Source organism: Diplotaxodon limnothrissa, linkage group LG7, assembly GCF_057381915.1.
Source record: "Diplotaxodon limnothrissa isolate DT_005_m linkage group LG7, D_limnothrissa_male_GT1.1, whole genome shotgun sequence".
Classification (NCBI taxonomy): Eukaryota; Metazoa; Chordata; class Actinopteri; order Cichliformes; family Cichlidae; genus Diplotaxodon; species Diplotaxodon limnothrissa.
In genome coordinates, this window is record NC_140602.1 from 64,215,322 (window position 1) to 64,231,594 (window position 16,273).

Here is a 16,273-nt window from a genome sequence, read left to right on the forward strand (position 1 = left end):
TTTAATGAGATTGCAGAATTACAAGAAATTTCAAGAATTATGTCTTCAGAATGTTTTCTGACCACAACTCCTGGTGTATGGCAGTGACCTCAAATGTAAATTTTAGCATAAAGCAGATTAGACCACTGTGCTAACTCTCAAAGCACACACCCAAATTATGCTATTTGGATGTTTATTTTGTTCCTGGCTGCTACTGTATAGTTAATTATCATGTAAACAAAGCACTTCAAAATAATTGTCTTCTCAAAATGATTAAGTAGCTCAGTATTTTCTTCTGTTATAAAAACTACCCTCCAAGATTTTAGTGCAAATGTGGATACAGACTCCTTTACAGATGACTCTTGGAGTTTCTGTTTTTTTCGATGAAGTCAAACAGATCCACATGTGAATCACAGTGCTTGGCAGAGCTAAAGTCACGCAGAAGTTTGTACAGTGTTCCTGTCAAAAAGGAATAAAAAGGTATATTAGAAAAATTAAAGAAACACCACTTTTTACAGCCAAATTCTGAAAAGTTATATCTTAAAAAATTGGCATTCAGCTCTAAATAATTAAAGAACACAACATAGTTTCATTCTGATTATAGGGGTGTGGTTCTGGGAGAGGTAGAACAGAGGGCTCTAGGGACATGGGCATTATTAGAAGAAGCTGGTTTTCTTTACCTAGCAACCAAATGTAACAGGTCAGTAAAGCCAACATGTGGCAGGCGTGTGGCCTCTGGCTCTGCTGCAATGGGGGGTGGGGGGGGGGGGTTACGGTAAACTCACAGGGTGGTGCCGGGAGGTCGGAGGGCACAGGTGACCCCTTTTAGTGTTTGGAGTCAGGAAGGAGCGGTGTGTGGTGTGGGAAGTAGCTAGAAAGCTGCTGTGACCAACAATCGAAAACTGTATGGGTCCTAATCACTTCACATGACACTAACAAAATGCTATGTGCTTACTGTCAATGCGGAAAGTGAAGGCATTAAGGCAAGCATTCAGACACAAGTGTGATCATCCTTTGAACTTTACGAAAAAAAATTGCATCCTTCAAATAAAAATCACTGTCCAGGCTGTTAAAGGCATTCAAGAAGTAAGTAAAGGTCTCCATTTCCCTTATTTTAAAGGCCAGTGTCTGCAGGTTTTTAGAAATACCGCTTTCAGTCAGACACCAGCTAACCCTTTAAAGAAATTATTAGGTGTTCAGTAAATTAGCTGGAAAATATACAAGCTTTAAAGTGATGCGATGTTAGAAACTGGAGAAAAGAAAACTGCATGTCTTGGGAACACTCACCTACTGTAATCCCTTCTGCGAACATCAACTCATATATGCGCTGTAGGCGTTGCTTCAGATTTTCATCCCCAAAGGTGAAGAAAGCCAAACCCCTCTTAGCCTTTGCTGCTGCCATCAGCTGGATCAGAGCTGCACATGAACAGATAAGAACTTACATACATTTATTTCATGTTGCACTGTGACAGACTTTCCTAGATCCTAACCCTTCAACTGTTGTGATTCAGTGCTATATAAATTAAACTGAAGTGAACTGAATTGTCCTGTTTTCTGTCTCGACCAATAAGACATGATTACTCTGTTTGCTAAATATATCCTCTTAATCTGTGTTAATCTGTGTATGGTAAGTGTATTTCTGTCTGACAACAGGGTAATAAAGATGTGGTGAGACCCTGTATAAATAGATTTCCTCTGGTTCTGTGAATTCCTCATTACACTGCTGTATGGACTAAATTCTTTCTTGTAAGAATAAAACTCTCCAGCAGCTGACTTTTTTTTTTTTAAATTTAATACACCATTAATTTCCACAACAAATGTTGCACTCAGTTTGTTCTTAACCATTTGTTTGGTTTGTAGAAATAGGTCACATTTATACATTTAATCAGCTGGCTTTCTTTGATGTCAGAAACTCCAAATCAAAGTGTAATCCTGCATATATGATCAAGCATATCACTTTAGTCCTTACACTAAATTCAGAGACCTTTGCACTAATGAATATAAAGAAGTTCACCTTTGAGTTGTGGGTCTCCATTAAAGGCGCCACAGCCCCATTTTCCCGTAGCGATATCTGGGTTTTCATGCCCATCGTACCCTTTAAATCCACAGTAAGCCTTCAAAGATACATGAGATTAATTCATTTTAGATTGCAGTCATACATTATAAGCATGGGTTTACTTTTAAGTAGCATTATAAGCTTTACTATAACTTTTAAACAAGCAATATAAATATGTCACAGATGAAAAGTAAAATACAAGTATGCAAATATTAAATAATTAAATTTGTATGTATACATGCCCAGTCAGAGGGTTTGGACAAACCCACTCATTTATTTATTTTTTTAATTTGTTTTTTTGTTTTTTTGTTGTTTTGTTTTATAATCATGAGATTAGGTTTTCAGTTCTTTGTAGAATTGCATTCATGTCTCATTTCCTGTGTACAATACAGCATGGTTACACACAAAAAGTTGTGTGTAACACAAAAGTTTTGTTAAGGCACAGTTATTCACTTATTCACATAGTTTTTCCCAATTGCTGTTACGGCCCTGGCCTGGGGAGCTGATTTGGACTAAGCACACAATCTTGCCACCATGCACACTGCAGCAACTCTGCTTTGTTGTGAAATTTCCTCACAAGTTGAATTCTGCTCACATGCTCTTCTAACTAATATCCAACCTGTGGGACATAGGCACTGGTAACATTTAACATCGAAGTTTTTATTTCTAGCTTTAAACTCTTGATGCTGTTTGACATTCTCGTCACCTACACAACACTATTCACATTAAAGCGCTCATAAAAGACACTTAAAGCAAGACACGTGCTTCAATACCTAGGAGGAAGGGCATCTGGTGTAAAAAAAAAAAGATCTGCCAAATCAGTTGAAATAGCTTTCAGCTAGTTGAAAGGTTGAAGATGAAGTTGAAAATTATTTACTTCAGAGAATTAGTTCATTAAAATTACCCCCCCTAGAAACTACCACCCAGCAAATTAGAGTATAAAACCACATTAGCAATTTGTAGGAGATTGCCTGAATCAGACTTTCATAGTGGAACTACCACAAATCAGGGACGCCTATAAGAAGAGAACTGCTCGGACCAAGACAAAAATTTAGACATTTAGCTATTTATTTAACCCTGGACTTTGGTTTGGTGTGTCCAAACGTGAGACTTTTGTGTCCATCCACCAAGAGAATGTAATGGTGATGGATCTCTTGTGTCAGTGATGGAGTTCTGCAAAATAGGATCTGGGCATCACTATCTGCCAGTCGTAACCCAGCAGAAATGGTTTGAGATTATCCAATCCTACATTGGGTAGTAAACAGTGTAGTATATGCTTCCACGTGTGTGTAAATGGAATACACAACTCAAGATGAGACTTTTCCTTCGTGCTTCTTTATTTTCTGCCAACAAAGAACAACCAAAGGAACAATAAATAACACATAATAAACTTCACCTTGTTCAGTTCTCGGGTAATATGTCTCATTCTGTACTGATCCACGCTGTGTCTGAAGTTCATAGCATCAATGGCCAGGATCTTTGTCTTACGCCGAGCCCATTCATCCCTAAAAATTGGATCAAAATGCATCAGAAAACTCAATAAAAAGTTCTAAAAAAAAAACAAAAGTTCTAAAGGCAAATAATGAATGACCCCCTCAGACCTTTGGGACTGATCTTCATAAGGACCTGCCCACTCAAAGGAGTCTCCAAAACCTGAATAGTAGCTGAACTGCTGTGAGCCTGAGAAACAGACAACAAAAGTTGTACATTAATACAAATATTGATGCACATTCATTTTTAGTAAATAGATTTATCATGAATTTCTGTACTATAGTCATTTTCCCCATTTTTAATTTCCTAGAGCTATTTATCTTAGCATTATCTTTGTATTCGAGTGGAGGCACTTCCAATGTTTCTGTGTGTTTTTTATGTGTAATATCTTTACGTATGTTGGTAAACAGACTTCAGTGAACAGGGTTTACAAGTTGTTATATTTAAAATTGAAAAATTACTTGTTTTCAACTATCTTTATAACTCTGTGTTATTATACTTACATTATAACCAATCCGGTCCTTTTTGTCCACTTAAAATATGTTTACAGAACTATCGTTATATTTGTTGCAATTTCCACTGTCCTCTTGGCCAGATTACTCTTAAAAAAACATTTTAATGTCAACGAGATTTTTTTTAACTGGATAAGTAAAACATATATAAAAGTCACTGCCAAAAACTGATTGCGGCTTCTACCTTGTCACAGGAATGTTGTTTGTGGCTCAAGATGATTTGATATCATTTATGAGGCATACATTTGACATATGTTTCACATATTATACACCAGCAAGTTATTTATAGCGTTTTAAATCAGTTTTTGGCAAATACCGAAAAAAAGTTATTGGCAGACAGTCACTTTTTGGACACAACACCAGCATCTCACAGATTCTGAAGCTGCAGGTTTCGTCACTTAGACCAAAATTGACTGAAACAGCAGAAGAAAATCAAAACTACACTTCACTTCCACCACAGCTTCATTATTCACTTGCTTATTATGCACCAGTCTACCGCTGTGTACAGTGCTGCTGGTTTTTGTTGTTGTTGGGTTTTGTTTTGTTTTTTTTAAATTGACCTCCGACAAGAAAACATTTTTGATCTTCTACAGAATATTTTTTAAGTTATAAAAAGCCAGGCCAGGAAAATTTCCTTCATGTTTTTCTGTGTTTTATCCTCAGTTACTTTGACACAACAAGCTGTGATGCTTATACCTTTGAAGTCTCATGATTGTAGCTGAAGAAGTAGAGCAGGTCATCTGCTGATTGGAAAGTTTGTGGTTCAATCCCTGGCTCCCCCAGTCTGCATGCCAAATATCCTTGGGTAAGATACTAACCCCAATGCTCCAAAGCATCCATCAGAGTATGAATGTGTGCTGGTGTGAACGAGTGAATGTAGCATGTTGTATAAAGTACTTTGAGTGCTCGAGGAGTAGAAAAGTGCTATAGGAATCAGTCCTTTCCATGTATCTAACCAATATCTCATTTAAAAACATGAGGACTTACAGGTAAGCTTTAAATTTCTAGTTTATCAAATACCACTGAGCAGAACTTTAATTTAAATATGACCTCTCTTCCTCCTCTCCTATCCTGTCTTTCTCAACTTTCTCCATCTCTGAATGAGAGAAAAGGTATCTAATATCCAAAGAAAAACTTTCAAACACGTTCACGAATCCTGGAGAAATGCTGTTACTAAGACTAATTGGAACAAGATAGAAAGAAATGAGGGATGGCTCGAGACTCTTGCACAGTATTTTGATTGTTGATTAATCTGTCATTTTGCCTCCCAACACAGAGCTATGCTGCAATGCTATGATTTATTTGGTAACATGGTCCTAACTGAATTAGATTCTTTTTGTTGTTTTTTGATGATTATTTTAATTTCAAAATTGAAATATAACATATAATTGTTAATTTTATTTTCTTTATCCATCCTTACTATTTTTTTGTCTTAAATTCATGTTATAGTTGATTTTTTTAAAATAACCATTTATGTTTTCTGACATATGAGTGTGTCATTCACTTATTAAAATAGCTATGAATTTAAAAAAGAAATCTTTATAGTAGAAAAGATGGAACCAGTTGTTATTTGATATTTTGGCTTCAAAAATTAACTTAATTAATCATTTTAATCATTCAGGCAATTTTTGTATGAAATCAGCCTAATTTTTGTGAGATGATTAATCCATTTATGAACAAACCTGTAATGATCAGACACTCATTGTCTTCAAGTTTCTCTGTGAAGAGGCGAGCTACAATCAGTTCTGGATTTATAACGAACAGGATCTCCTCCTGCAACAGACCAGAGCCCAGCACACCTCCACCTATCAAGCTGTTAGCGAAGTCTACCTGCACATAGACATACATAGACACACAAATAACCAAATCCCAAACAAAAAATATGAAACTGTAAATAAATTATTCATGTGGGACAGTTCTTACCTGAAGCATGCCTTTACCTTCAAGCTCAATCTGACCTTCTGAGGTGATATGAAGTTTAGACAGATTCGCCTTACAGCTATCACATGAACAACAACATGATTTAGAGAAACTCAAGGTAGTAAATCAAGGTGGTAACACAGCTGCTGCTTTACCACAGCAGATCTATCAATCTATCAGTTATTACCTTTCCCATGTGGGCATGTCCGTGTAGCTGAGGCACTCCCTCTCAAATGTCACCAGTCCTTTAGGTCGGGTACCTGCAATGACATTGATAAACACCAATGGACTCTTACTGAGATGTCTCACAAACGGGCAGAATGGGAGGATTCAACTTACTTTCATCTGTAACTTCTTTAAAATAATGCATGATGGCCCTCAACTTTTCTATCTTCCTCCTTGACCAGTTTCCAAATAGACTGTGTGGAGAATGATTATTAACAATTAACATACATTAGGCACACAAAATGAGAGACTACAGTGAAGGGATTTTTTTTCAACCTGTTGAAGTTGATGCTGGGGTAACCAGAGTACTCTGCGTTGGGACTGGAGGTGTTACGGTGAGGGAAGGTGCAAAAAAAAGCATTGGCAAGTAGGCAGGATATCTGAACCTGAGACATTGTGATGGCTGCACTCTGTCCCTTTCGTAGAAGCGGGATAGCCTGAGAACATGGAAACGCATTTTGTCAGTCAGATTATTTATTTTCAGGAGAACTTAATTTTAGTTTTCTCATCGAAAACTATTCGTTTTAGAATACAAATGTCCCTAATAATTAATAATTGTTTCAAGTTAATTGGCATTAATTTGTCCAAAGGTGTCATGGTACTGAGTTAATTATATGAAGTGCTCTGCAGACCCACATATACATAACAGCTTAGTGTAACATTATAACGTTAACAACTAGCACCAACCAGGAATGCTGTCTACTTTTGTTCATATTTATGTTCATTTTGATCATCATGCATACAACAAAAAGGCGTTAAAAGTAAACTTTTTTAAACCTTTTCACAGTAAGCTTTGCTGTTCTTCCCTGTTGTTTTAGACAATCAGCAGTCTACCTACTTACAGTATAGGATGAAAAGGTTCCTATTTTTACTGGAACCTTTTTGCCTTGAGGTGGCTGCTATTGTGATTTGGCACTATGTAAATAAAACTGAATTGAACTGTTATTTTGCAGAACTGCGCACAAATGTGTCTGTAGTCTCTGTGTTGTCTCACAGTCCCTATATTAAGAGACTTTACACCCAGAGACTTCGCAAACCAGTGGACTACAGCCTACTTTTATATCTATTTTTGGAGTTGAAAAAATAAGTACCTTTCAGATACTGAAAACATAAATGTGTCGGCTTTAGGTCTAAATAAGCATCCTGATCACAATCTAATTAAAGTCACCAAGGCATTCTTAATAGGTTATGTATCAGTGCCGCACGATTAGATATATTTTAATATCAGTCGCAATTTTGGCTTCCTACAACAGATGAATATGATTGAATGATACTGTAAATTTCTGAGGGGCCAGTGGAATACAAACCAAAAGCAAATCAAACACTGACCACACGCCTGCATGTTCTAATCACACACATGACAATCACAGTTGACTTTAGTTTGCTTCTCGGAGATGTGCTGAATGAGCACCTTACTGATCTTCAAATGAATGAACTTAAATGTAAAGGCAAAAGTAATGTCCTAATGACTTTGTGTTAAGATTTTGCACATTTTAAAATTTTATGTATTCTTTGAATTTTTCTCCAAAAGAGGGACTGAATTCAGGTGAACAAGGAGGAGCATTTTTATTTTAATCCAATAATTTGTATATTTGCAGGAATGCAGCAAAGCATTAATGTTGTATTGTTTAAATGACAGCACACCAAAAAGATTTTTGTCAATAAAATCAATGAATAATGATGATAACTTGAAGACTAGATGTAAGTGCAGGAGGCACAAAACAAGAGATGTTTATAGATAGATGCTTTTTAACCGCTTCCACCAACACCAGGTGCTTATTTCTTCATTCCTTTTCAGCATATTGTCATTCATGTAGTCTGAGAAGAAACTAGGGTCCTGCACCTTTTGCGCCCTAAGAAATATATTCGATTTCTGTTTAATTTAAAGAACTTTCCTTTTAGTGACATTTCAAGATAGTGACTCAGTATTTGGGGATACTTCAAAGAGACTTGGAACATTTTAAACTGTTCAAGTTTCAATTTTACAATTTTTGGCAATTCATTGCTTATATGAAAATGGTATTCTCTTGATTTTAAGTTATAAGTTTTTTGGAGGGTTTTGTATTTCTTAGATTTTCCAAGAAGATAATTTATTTCAATAGTCAACACAATATTACTTGTAGAAGATAACTGGAAATGATACCTTATTCACAAAGCTAGGGAGCTTCAAGGCCAATGCAGCAATCTTTGGAAACAGTGTCTTGTAGTAGTTTTCTGTATCTGGGGTAATCTGAAAAGAAAATATGTTCATTGCTTATTATCGCTCATTTAAATAGTCAAGTCACAAAACTAATAATTCAATTACCAAATGTGGGCATTCACCTTATCCAATGTGTGGAGGGCATCAAATGACCACTGATCTTTATATTTGGGGTTATACTTGATGATAGCTTCCTGATGAGAGAAGTTTTAAGACCACCTAATATGCTTATATAACAGTCATAGAAATTCACATTAAGCATGGTCAAAGAATAGCATCCGTTTAACTTTTCATGTGTCCTTGGGAACAAATTTCACATTATCAGTGTAAAAATGAACAATGATTCAATGTCCACTCTTGCCAACATACCTCTACATCTTTGACACTGGCTGTTTTCTTACTGGCCAGAGATTTCAGCTTTTTGGATATCACATCCCACCTTGACTTCTGATGTGCTACCTGAAATGACAATTACATTTATGTGCTCTGTTCCATTTGAGACAACATATAAAATCTGTATTACTTTTATATAAGCCTAAATGAAATACAATTAAAACACATTTAAAATGTGCTTCATGTTAGTCTCTGTCAGTGGGGGCAAATTTGTAAAACTAGCACACAACTGGAGACTGTGAGTCATAGTCCTGGGCTCCCAGCTTTTTGTGTTTTCAACTAATGGTACTTAACATTTAAGTATGAGTTATTGACTTGGTCCAATTTTTGGTTATGGTTTTAAGTTTTGTGGTTTTCTGATTGCTCACTGAGGTTAAGATGCCTCAGTTTTTAGTGCTATCTTTCAAAATACAATTCAATTTCATTTATATAGCGCTAAATGGGGCGCAATTTGGGGCAGGGATAGCTCAGTAGGTAGAGTGGTGGCCCCATGATTGGCAGGTCGGGGGTTTGAATCCACTGAACGGCCACCCTGAGGTACCCCTAAGCAAGGTGCCGTCCCCGGGCACCCAGTGGCTGCCCACTGCTTCACTGAGTGAATGGGTTAAATGCAGAGAGGAATTTCCCCACGGGGATCAATGAAGTATACATTATTATTAAATCATCACAATAGTTGCCTCATTCTGCTTTATGTTGTAAGATAAAGACTTTACAATTGCAAAGAGAAACCCAACAAAGATATGACCCCTGTGAGCAAGCACTTGGGAAAGTAAAAATTCCCTTTTAACAGGAAGAAACATCTGGCAGAACCAGGGTCAGGGAGGGCAGCCTTCTGCCGCAACCGTGTGGGGTTAAGGGAAGGGAGATGGGGCAAAAAACACAAGTGAAGAGAGCATATTGAGAAGATGGGAACAAGTACTTTGAGAAGCTGATGAATGCAGAATGCAGTGGAGGATAGAAGGGGACAGTTAGTGAATTAGGTGGAGCACTGTGAATGAAGTAAATAGAAAAAAAACTGGAATCAAAGGGATATGAAAAGATTATAAAAGATTATTTAAAAAAAAAAAGTAAGGAAACAAGCAGAGGACAAGGACCACATGATCTGTCAGCCCCAGATGAGAAATTCACTGCAATAAAAAATTAAAAATCCAGACTTTCCAGGATCCATGGGATAGTGCCAAGAACTTATACTGTGAGTGATGACATCCAGCAATGGTAAATGGTCTGTATATGTAAAGCGCTTTACTAGTCCCTAAGGACCCCAAAGCGCTTTACACATCCAGTCATCCACCCATTCACACACTGGTGATGGTAGGGCTGTTCGATATAACGATATATATCGGATGACGATATAAAAACATCTATCGTTTCATTTTACACTATCATTTGTTTTGTGGTGTCGCAAAATAAACTGTTTACGGCAATATTTTTCATTGTTTTGATGGTCACTGTAGTGGCTACATTAAAGTTCTCTCTTTCTCTTTATATAACCACACTATGGACGGACAAGCGCCTGTTTTTATGCTTTGTGGTTAGCAACAACAACGGTAACACCATTGCGTGTCCGCTCGTTTATTTTCCACATAAACCTTTCACAATAAAGCTCAAAATCCTGTTGAGACTTTTCAAAATAAACTGAATGACGTGAAAGAGCAGATTATTTACAGATGAGAATTAAAAAAGAGCTGCCAGGTGCTAAAAAATAAACCTTAGACTCAAACGTTAGAACAGGCTTTTTCCCCGCAGCACGCCGTGTAATAAATAACACAAAGAAAACGGCGGCTGTTACAACTTATGTCTAAAAATGTATCGTTTCATGCATCGGTTAAAACACTCGACTCCAGCTACATGACGCACAGCTGGAAACACTTCCCACAAGACGAGCTGCCCGAGATTCACAGAAAATGTTACATTTTTGTGATTTATATCGTTATCGGACGATAGAATTCTTATATCGGGATATGAGATTTTGGTCATATCGCACAACCCTAGGTGATGGCAAGCTACACTGCAGCCACAGGCACCCTGGGGAGCACTGACAGAGGCGAGGCTGCCGAACACTGGCGCCACCGGGCCCTCTGACCACCACCAGTAGGCAACAGGTGAACTGTCTTGCCCAAGGACACAACAACCAAGACTGTCCAAGCAGGGGCTTGAACTGGCAACGTTCCGATTACAAGGCAAACTCCCAACTCTTGAGCCACGATCGCCCGATGACAGAATGACAGAACTCATTTTTAATGAACCATTTGAAAGATATTTAAGATGAGATAAGAGATAATGGAATATGTTTAAATTAACAGGACGCAGAGATATACATGTTGTACTGCTGTCCACCTTGCTGAGGACACAGCTGTCTCTAAAAATGAAACTGTTGATTTACCCGTCGATCTAGGTCCCTCTCCTCACTTGTGGGCATAAACTGTGAGTAGTGACTGAAAGAATGAGATCATGGATACTAGCGACTAGTGACAGTTATTTTAATACATATATTTCAGTACCCTGTGGCTTGCTCATTAGTTTGAATTACTACTGTGTGAACAACATGCACGTCACTGTACATCAACACCAACTTTTTGCAGTCTGCTTTTCTCCAGCTACCTAGATAATACACCTCTTGCAACCTACACAAAGCAATTCTTAGCCTCCAGTGGCTCTTGAATGCCTAAAAACCTGTATAACATGTCTCGCAGGTTTGAAAAACCTCTGACAGTGAACTTATCTCTGTGCCTGTCCTGCTAGACCTCAGTGCTGCATTCGATACTGCTGACAGTAATATTTTATTACAGCGATTAGAGCATGCTGTTGGTATTACATTTTTCAGTGATGCTGAAAAACGTCATACATATATTACTTCTGGCCTCGACTGCTGTAATTCATTAGTATCATGTCACAAAAACTCCCTGAACAGCCCTTAGTTGCTCCAAAACTCTTCTTGTAAAACACATCTGCTCATGGTCTTGAATCACAGGCTTGTGTCTTAAATTGACTTAATATTGCTATTAATGGCAGTTTAATTTTCTGAGGTTTTTATTTCTTTTGGTCACTTTGAGTTCTGGGTTGTGACAGCCACTGAACCTTACATGGTTACTTAATTATTTCTCCTGAATAATAAGTGAATCCTTTTGCAATGAGGAAGCCATACTTGCCTGTGAACAAGGCATCTTCACAAAGTCGCTGTGCCATAGATCTCTCCCTTTCTGAGATACAAATATCCGTTGAGAGTTGAAAGTATCCACCTGAAAGATAAAAAGTATAATTTCAAGAACACAACCAATACCTCTTTTCCAATAAATCATCCAATGGTTCTCCATGGTTCTTTGACCATGGGGACTCTGTCTGGAGCCTCCCTCTTCCTTCTGCAGGGATGGGCATGCAGTTATCATCATGACATCTGGCCTCAGGTCTTCACTGCTCTTGAGGGGCTGTGGACAGTGGGTCTCCTGGGCCTTTCTCTGTCTGCCTCTGACTTCCAGAGGACATTGTTGCAGTTTCTCATCAATTATGTTTCATGACTAACACACATGCAGAGACACTCATGGTCTCATACAAACAACATAGCAAGATTTGATTTTTGTGTATCAGTTTTTTTAACGTTTTGTTACGCAGGCAGTAGTTGGTGACCAATTGTGATTTTTCCTTTATTTCTATGTTTTTGTCTTTGCATCCTTTGTTCTCTTTATGGTAAATGGACTAGTTCTTATAAAGAATTCAAAGCGCTTTATACAACATACATCACTCACACAAACACTTTTTTCTATCTGGCATTCATGTATATTTATTCTTTACCTGCATTAGAGAGCAACTTGGGGTTATTGTTGTGATCAAGGTTATTTGGTATGCAGACTGGAGGAGCCAGGGATCAAACTACCAACCTTCCAATTTGTAGATAACCTTCTCTACCTCCTGAGTTAAAGTTTTCCAGTATCACTTTGCCTTTGTCTTTGCAAATTTGTACCTGCCCACCTATCAGCTCTGGCACTGTAAAACTACATCAATACTAATAGGAATTAATAAATAACTAAATGAGTTGGTCTTACATCTATGAGGACTGTGTGTCTCTTGTCGAATCTTAGGGGACCCAGCTTCATGTCTCCATGTTGAAGTCGCCTCATATCCTTCAGCTGACAGCAAGATGAAGTCCGTTCCTTCTGTTGAAGGAACTCAGGACACTCTGCTTGTCCGTCTTTTACATTCTCTGCACTGCAAATTCTTGAAGAGGATGGCAAGAAGCTGTCTTGATTTGTGCTATCATTGCTGTGCTGTTCTTTTTCATGCTTTTCTTTCTCCTTTTGAGGATTTTGCTGTGTATCATGCTGGAGGGCTTCTTTCATCTGAGAGCTGTCATTGTGTTTGTGGCGCTTCATGTCTGGGATATTTAAAGACAAGACATGACATCAGGATATCAAGAAGAACTTTTGTTTTAACTCCAGGACTGAAGAAAAAAAAGATCCCGGATAAGTACTTTGAAGAAACAGGCAACCAAATACTTGTCCAACACCTAGTTGGTAAAATCACAAACCCTACAGTCTACAAGACACGATTAGACACACTATCATGTCCCGATTTAAAGAAAGAAACACAGTAAAAAAGAAAGACAGAAGAAAAAAAAATTACTAGAAATTTGTGTGTAGATTAGTCTTTAGGTTCAATGAAACACTAAACCCTCCATCCATCCATTGGCTTCCACTTATCCTTTTCAGGGTCGCGGGGGGCACTGGAGCCTATCCCAGCTGTGTCAGGGCGAGAGGCAGGGTACACCCTGGACAGGTCACCAGTCTGTCACAGGGCTAACACATACACACAGACCACCATTCGCACTCACATTCACTCCCACATTCACACCAAAACATTAACATTAAACATTAAACATTCTTTTAAAATGATATCCACTGAGTTTGTTTTCTCCTGCCATATAGATTTACTGTTTTAACCTACATAAAGGTGCATTTAACTCTATGTTAAATCCATCTAATTCTGCATTGTACTCAAGTCCTGACAGAATGGCATGACCACACAGTGGATCCAACAGACTGGGTGCTGCTGGGTGGGAAGCTGTAGAAGGACTTTCTGAGATTGTCTAAAATTTAAAAAAAAAAAAGACATTGTTATATCAGTGAGATTTTTTCTGACATGAAGGCTATTCTCATCATGCATCATTGACTGCTTTACTATTCAAACATCTCTGATATTTTTGATTGAATATACCACATGGAATTGTTTAAAGAGATAAAGAAATCACAGCTTGCCCATTCTTCCCATGCCACACACAGCTCAACCTTTATCTCCAGCTCTTCATCCTCAGTGCTGCAGTCCCTCTCAAGCCACTATGCCATAGCTGCTCGACAGCTGCACCACCTCAAACTGAGGCTCCAGTGATAACTGGGAAATGGCTTAGCCTTTCAAGGCCATCCACCTACTGGACTTATGACCAGTAAGTGGACCCCATGCTCCCTGCGGTGGACTCAGCCATGATCCTTCTTACTGGACCTGGGACTGCCTGAGTGTGAGTGTTCTCTGCCGACACTACCCAGCTTTCGAACCCTGGCACTGCTCCAGACTGGCTAGTCTGAGATTACACTACCAGGGGATGCTGTCGGCTCCACCCTGGGTCCAGCATTCTTCCTCGCTGCTCCAATTCCTACACTTTTTTTATACAAAATTATGATTCTCCCTTGCCTTGTTCTTGGTTCCCTCATGCCACACATAGACAACTCACTGCCATGGCAATCCCCAAGCCCGTGTGGCCAGTAGGAGTCCTTGGTGTTAAGGTTTGTGTACAGTATCAGTGTATTTAAAATACTGGCGTACGGAGACTTTGAAATCGTAATATGATCATAGAATTGTTTGAATGTTTTGTTAGGTAAGGACTTAGGCTAAAGATCACATGTCAGCTGTCCGACAGTCAGCATAGAAAAAAGCATGGACAGACTATGCGGGAAGATTGCACTCTAGACTGCAAAGCAATAATCTTCAAAATGGTAGAGATTATATATTGGTGAAACCAATAATCCCATGTTCTTCAGTCTAAGTAACAATACTACAATGAAATTACATATAGCCAGACATAGGTTTATCTAAGTGTTAATATTCTACAAGGCCTGTAGTGAAAATGCCAATATTCATAGAAAAACTTTGAAAGTCTGTCAAAGCCTGGAGATCTGTTGCTCAAGACCAATTTAAAAAAAAAATAAAAAATACAAGAAAGCCTTGGTCCTCAGAAGCAAAATATTGTAATGCTCTAATCATTAAAAATTTTCTCTTTGAGTAATCACTTGGGTTCTGTGGCTGGGAACCCCTGCAAACTGCACATTGCTTACTGAAGGACAGGTTGAATTTCTAATAAGGATTTATATATATATACATATAAATTCGAATGAATTTTATTCCAAGTAAATATCATTGTTTTAAAGTGTCTTGATGCATTCTCAATCATCCAGGAAAGTAAATCTCCAAAAGCTGATTCTGTTCATCTCTACGTAGCGTTTTGTCCAGATGAACAGAATCAGCTTTTGGAGATTGTTTTAAAGTATCAGGTTGCTTGATCGTCCGTCCTTGTCCTCTGCACACTTGACCAGATCTATTTAACAAAAGGTGCAGGCAGTAGTACCCCTCTTTCTGCGGCACTGTTCAAAATAATGCATACTGTTGCAACATGCCTTGTGCTATTGTGCAGACTAACTCTGTGTGCTTAGGGAGGCCAAATACAGCGATTACTCTTTCCGTGAGAAGGTAGTTGGGCTAGTTTGTTTCCAAACTGCTACAACGCTGGAAAAGTGTGGATAATAGAAACGGAAACGCTCTTGATCTCACGCGATTGGCTCCGAACTAATGATCTCATGTTCACTTTTTAAACTACGTATCCTCATAAATCATAATTCACACTCACAATTTAGCAGAAAGAAGTTCAGAATGAAACAATTTAACACTAAGAAAACCCCAGGGCTGCCTGGAGGGGGACATTAGGAAGCAGCTTAAGAACCTGTGTATGTGGTTTTACGGTAAGTATTGTCATTTACAGTCAAGACTGTGAGGATATTGGTTGCAGTCTATAAAAAACAGTGTTTAAAAGCAAAACTAGCGACGTTCAAATCATATAGGCTACAAGACGAATATGCGAGGGTTAAAGGCTGAAGTCCTGTCATTACACACGGAACACTCACCTTTCAACGCAGACTTCTCCGAAGGTGTTCACATTTAATGTATTTTAACTGCAATGTTAACTGTTGGCTTTATGGGTTTAAAAACAGTCGTCACCAAACCAGACACACTCAGCGTATGTGCCTTTTAGTTCACTTTCACTTTGACACGAAAACGAAAGTAAGGTTCAGGGAGCAGCTATTGGTTAAACTGCTACTACTTTCATTACTCAAGAAACTAGTGATGGGATTTCCGGATCTTTTTAGAGAACCGGCACTTTCGGCTCGACTCACTAAAAAGATCCGCATCTTTCGGCTGCGACTGACTCTTCAGGTTGTTTTGTTGCTTTAAACTTTT

The 16,273-nt window shown here is 38.3% G+C and overlaps 1 protein-coding gene across 1 annotated transcript; it reads right to left on the reverse strand.

Annotated features, from left to right (window-relative positions):
• Positions 1 to 17: 17 nt before the first annotated feature.
• On the reverse strand, positions 18 to 16,060 carry pargl (poly (ADP-ribose) glycohydrolase, like). Its single transcript, XM_085358691.1, has 16 exons — positions 15,940 to 16,060; positions 12,817 to 13,145; positions 11,926 to 12,015; positions 8,753 to 8,842; positions 8,506 to 8,577; positions 8,327 to 8,413; positions 6,460 to 6,620; positions 6,298 to 6,377; positions 6,146 to 6,218; positions 5,962 to 6,037; positions 5,721 to 5,868; positions 3,637 to 3,715; positions 3,432 to 3,540; positions 1,994 to 2,093; positions 1,267 to 1,395; positions 18 to 438 (listed from the first exon to the last, which is right to left on the reverse strand). Exons 2-16 carry the CDS (start codon positions 13,141 to 13,143, stop codon positions 329 to 331), a joined length of 1,731 nt encoding a protein of 576 aa, XP_085214817.1. The 5' UTR covers positions 13,144 to 13,145; positions 15,940 to 16,060; the 3' UTR covers positions 18 to 328.
• Between the last annotated feature and the right edge of the window lie 213 nt (positions 16,061 to 16,273).

Coding starts and splice junctions, on each gene's coding strand:
- pargl (XM_085358691.1), bottom strand. CDS start 13,143: ATGAAGCGCCACAAACACAATGACAGCTCTCAGATGAAAGAAGCCCTC. Junction 8,578..8,752: donor CCAGTGTCAAAGATGTAGAG/GTATGTTGGCAA, acceptor TTCTCTCATCAG/GAAGCTATCATCAAGTATAA. Junction 6,621..8,326: donor TCCCTAGCTTTGTGAATAAG/GTATCATTTCCA, acceptor CCATGTTCTCAG/GCTATCCCGCTTCTACGAAA.